At 39.4% G+C, this 4,341-nt stretch overlaps 2 protein-coding genes across 2 annotated transcripts in view; both read right to left on the bottom strand.

The window, feature by feature from the left end:
- LOC106525482 (uncharacterized) overlaps nt 1–1,092 on the bottom strand; it is a gene marked incomplete at its 3' end in the record, with an annotated part of 2,689 nt that extends 1,597 nt beyond the window's left edge. The window contains 1 exon segment of the mRNA XM_014019744.1: nt 298–1,092. Coding sequence (XP_013875198.1) covers nt 298–896 — 599 coding nt within the window.
- Nucleotides 1,093–2,544: 1,452 nt separating this feature from the next.
- Nucleotides 2,545–4,341, bottom strand: part of smc5 (structural maintenance of chromosomes 5) — a 14,330-nt gene continuing 12,533 nt past the window's right edge. Inside the window, exons 22-24 of the mRNA XM_014019728.1 lie at nt 3,705–3,884; nt 2,982–3,077; nt 2,545–2,809 (exon numbers count right to left, since the gene is read on the bottom strand). Of these exons, the coding sequence (XP_013875182.1) occupies nt 2,675–2,809; nt 2,982–3,077; nt 3,705–3,884 (411 nt within the window). The 3' untranslated portion in view covers nt 2,545–2,674. The remainder of the gene's footprint in view (nt 2,810–2,981; nt 3,078–3,704; nt 3,885–4,341) is intronic.

The raw sequence follows: 4,341 nt of genomic DNA, 5'->3' as shown, positions 1-4,341 counted from the left end.
ATTAGAAATTAAGTGTTAACGAGCAGTTGGACAGGTGTACCTAATAAAGTGGCCGGTGAGTATATATATATTAAGGATGCGTTTGAAGCTTTGCGAGGTAAAACAAAGGTGAGATACTGTATGCAGATAATACAAATGATATTGGTAGAAGAGAAGACAGCATTTTGTGCACTGTGTGTGTGTGCGCACGAGTGAGTGAGTGAAACTGCTCTGGTATAACTTAGAAAGCTGCAAGACATATTTCTCTAACATCACTGAAGGTAAATGAGTAACACACACATGCATGCACACACCTACCTTGTGAAGAATCGTATGTCCTTGTCGGAAGCAGCAAAACGATAAATGCCGAACCGCTGCCTCACCGTCAGGCTCTCTACCTGTTCCTGAAGCTGGCGGAGTTCCTCCCGGAGAGTTTCATTTGCCTCCAGCACCAAATCCACCACTGCAGGTTCTGGAGCATCGACATAATCATGATCCTTAAGGGCCGGAGTTATTCTGGCTGTACAGGCTGCTGTGTTCTCTTCCTTCTCGCTGTCCTCTAGGGGTGGTGGTCTTTGCATTCTCTCCCAAACCCCGGGTCTTGGAAGTGGAAGGGAAAAATTGTTCCACTCGAACAAAGCAGGTACAGCTCCCTTTTTTAACCTCCGTCTTCCCATTCCATGTCCAATGTCCTCAGGTTTGAAATGCCGACTACAAACACGAGTGTGTCCTTTAATAGTTAAGTTTTCCCTGCGGACAGCCAATATCCATTGTCGCCTTAACTCCTCRTTAGCAGGAAAACTGAAAAAACTAAGTACTTTATTGTACCTACTGGTCACTGAACACAACGGCACACAACAGAACTCACTTGTTGTACCAGTAGCACGCAGGTGCGTCAACTTTTGTGACTTTTTCATGGTGTAGTTCTAGGAGCTAAAGCTAAAATCAACAGGCAGCGGGTATGAACGGGAAGCAATGCGCGTGGCAAGTATTTTGACGGAAGTACGTCATCAATCGCTGTGTCTCGCACAAGATTCACCGGAAGTTTGCAGTTGCGTGGAAACCAGGGTATACTAGGGTTAGCAGTTAGCTGTCAGTGTTAGCTTGAGCTGAAGTTGAATTGGGGCAGGTTTGGACTTCAGAACTTGGTGTTGGCTTTAAACATATCAAACCAGGATCCATTTCCTTTCCCTAAATTGGAAAACGACTTCATTTTGAGTGGTTTCAGGCCGCAGCAGGTTCGTGTCCTGTTGTATTGAATGTTCTTCTTTGAAATTTTAGCACGACCTAATTTTTGACTTATCACTCCCAAACTAATTTTGTTTATTTATTTATTCTTAATTTGTGCAAATACAAACCCGTTTGAATCGGAAATTGGAAGCTTTAGGAGGATTTGCCTGTTTGACAGATTAGTCTTGTAAATTAATAACTAATATTTATTTTGGAAACATACTTTTTAACACGCATTTGTTATTTTTAGAGACAAACATGTAAAAAACGGTTCAAATCACCCAAAAAGAAGAACCCTGGAGCCGCCTCCATGATGCAGCCACTCAAGCCAGCAGCCGTCGAAAAGTAACTTATTTGGAGGGAGCATCGTCAGAGTCCGCTTTGAAAATAACCAACAGACCCATTTAAAATGTTATTTTTCTGATCTCAACCTTAGTTTCCAAAAGACCGTCTTGACTTCCAGATGACGACCATCATAAYGATTCCTTCTGCACGAAGAACCAAATGTACCAGAGGGAAAACCTCTGCGAGCACCAAAGGTGGGTGTTCTGGATGTGATGTGCTTCAGGTTGTTTTAAATAGTTGCCACTCCACAGAAAAAGGGAAATGTTAAAGACGATGTTGGAAAAGGAGCGAGAAGCTGAGATCAAAGTATGCGTCAACCTGAAGAGGACCTCCATTCACAGCATTAAATGACATCCAGGTGAAGCTTGGGTAAAGTATCCAAAATATTAACAAAAGAAGAAAATATATAAATAAGGAAGAAAATGATCAACCAGTTACAAATGGATCTTAAATCCACTCGCTCTGGGAGATGTCAACATTTAGTGTCTTGTTTTGTTTAAACATGTTTTCCTCTACAGGTAAATCTGCTTCAGTGTTTTCACCTTATCATGGAGTTGCTTGCTGGAACTGCTGCTAACCTCAAAGTCCTGGAAATAAATCAGTTTTCAGTGTTTTTTGGTTCTACTGCTGTCTTTTAAAAACAACAACCCCCACTTCAGTTATGTATACATGCTTAATGATATTTACCAGCACTTTTTAAATAAAAAGCATATATTATTGTGCAGTTTCAAATCCATACATCCAACAAAAACATCAGCTTTTCCCTGGAACAGCTTACAAAAATTTTATTTAAAAATATCAACACATTAGCTTCCACTTTTTCCATACTCTTTTATCCAAATACTTTACACACTGTGACATAAAAAGAGAAATCTTATTATGAAACATAAAAATAAAATGTAATGAACAGTTTAAATGGTATTGACCTTAAAACGACATCTACTCATGTTCGTGTCAGTTTTTAAACTTGAAAATGTAATGAACAGTTTNTTAAAACGACATCTACTCATGTTCGTGTCAGTTTTTAAACTTGAAAATGTAATGAACAGTTTAAATGGTATTGACCTTAAAACGACATCTACTTGTGTTAGTGTCAGTTTTTAAACTCGAACTCATGATTTTAGGCTCGGGATTTTCTTTGGAGACAACTCTGGAAGAAAGCCTTGCTGTTCCACTCGTTGGGAGGGAGCATGTAGGAGCCATTGTGGACAAAAAGAATGGTCATCTTCTCGGCATACTGAAGGTTCTGCAGAAGCTGCAGAGACAAAAATAAAATAAAATAAAAAACAGCACGAGGGAAAGTTCAGGAAAAAAACATAAAACATAAACCAGGTAGTTTTACCCAAGAAACACCCTAAAACTTGGTTATATCCACTTCTGGTGACACAAATAAAATCAAACTCATTACTCAGAAACAGGACACTTACTTTAGGTGTGATGAAAAAGTACTGAGAAGTGGTTTCTTTGCAGGCTGTTCGGACCACGATGTCAAAAACTCTCCTCTCGTTTACAGGATCCATTCCCTGAACAAACACAGTTATCCAAATATGCAGGTAGGACGATAAAAACATTTAAAAGTTTTATTAAAGACTGCATGTCACTCGCTGCCTTTCATGACAGAACTTTAAAGTGCCTGTGACATGCATTATTCTTCAAATACAAAAAGTCAAAAGAAAACATCTTTTTATTTAAGGAAGTTGGAATAATACACACGATTTAACCCATTTTGTCCCATAACTGGCATATTTTCTTTTGAACTTGGCTCAGCCAAAGTGAAACAGGAAGTGACATCAAAGGGGAACTCTTTCAAAGAAAAATCTCTGTCTTTGTTTACTGAAACAATATTATTTGAACTCTGACTCTTCATCTCTCTGATAGTGACTCAAAATAATCTTAAGAAGCATCAGATTCTTCTCTACAGTCTGGGTTGTTGGCTGTTGTAGCGATGCTCTGTTCACATGCAGACATTCCCCTTTGACATCACTTCCTGTTATTTCACAGGCAAATATCTCAACAACTGTTCATCTCAGCAACATGAAATTTCTTCCTCTTTTTAAAAATGCATTTGTATGTGTTACAAAAATTTGACATCACAGGCACTTTAAACAAAGATCATCGAACAGAATCAACCTTAAATAAGGCTTTCATACCTGGTTGATCTCATCCACCACTCTGAAGGGGCAGCGGTTGAGCTCCTGTAAGGCCATCAGGTAAAGCATGGTGGAAACGCTGCGCTCTCCTCCGCTCTGATGGTGTGGCGTCAGCTCGTGGAGCTGAGTGCTGCTGTGGAACTTCACTCGGATGCGGATCCCGTACTTGTCGTACTCCTCCTAAAAAAAACAGCATGGGCGGTAGTTACAAACCTTTTGAAACGCATCGAAAATCATTTAAAACTTCTAAAAGTGCCTGCGACATCAAATTTTTGTCATAAATTTGAATTCATTTTTGGAAAGACAGCACTGATAACATAATGTATACGGAATAAGGTATAAGGTATACGGTATAAGGAATACTAAAATTCCAAAATGCAAACCACGCATTATTAGAAAAAGGAATTTGAAAATATTCCAGGAGCAAGCTTTTCACCATGATTTGTCTAAAGTCAAATGGGAGCAAATGGGTTTGTTTCCAGATGTTGAGATAGCTTGGACGTTTTTTGAGGAAAGTTTTGTTAAAATTGTAAATAAACATGCTCCCATTAGGAAATTTAGCGTGAAGGGGCGGGAGAACCCCTGGTTTTCTCCAGAACTCTCAGATATCATTCATCAGCGAAACGTGGCATGGGCT

Source organism: Austrofundulus limnaeus, unplaced genomic scaffold (genome assembly GCF_001266775.1).
Source record: "Austrofundulus limnaeus strain Quisiro unplaced genomic scaffold, Austrofundulus_limnaeus-1.0 Scaffold3, whole genome shotgun sequence".
Taxonomy (NCBI): domain Eukaryota; kingdom Metazoa; phylum Chordata; class Actinopteri; order Cyprinodontiformes; family Rivulidae; genus Austrofundulus; species Austrofundulus limnaeus.
Note: the sequence above shows the minus strand (reverse complement) of the source record. Positions and strands in the feature narration are given on the sequence as shown.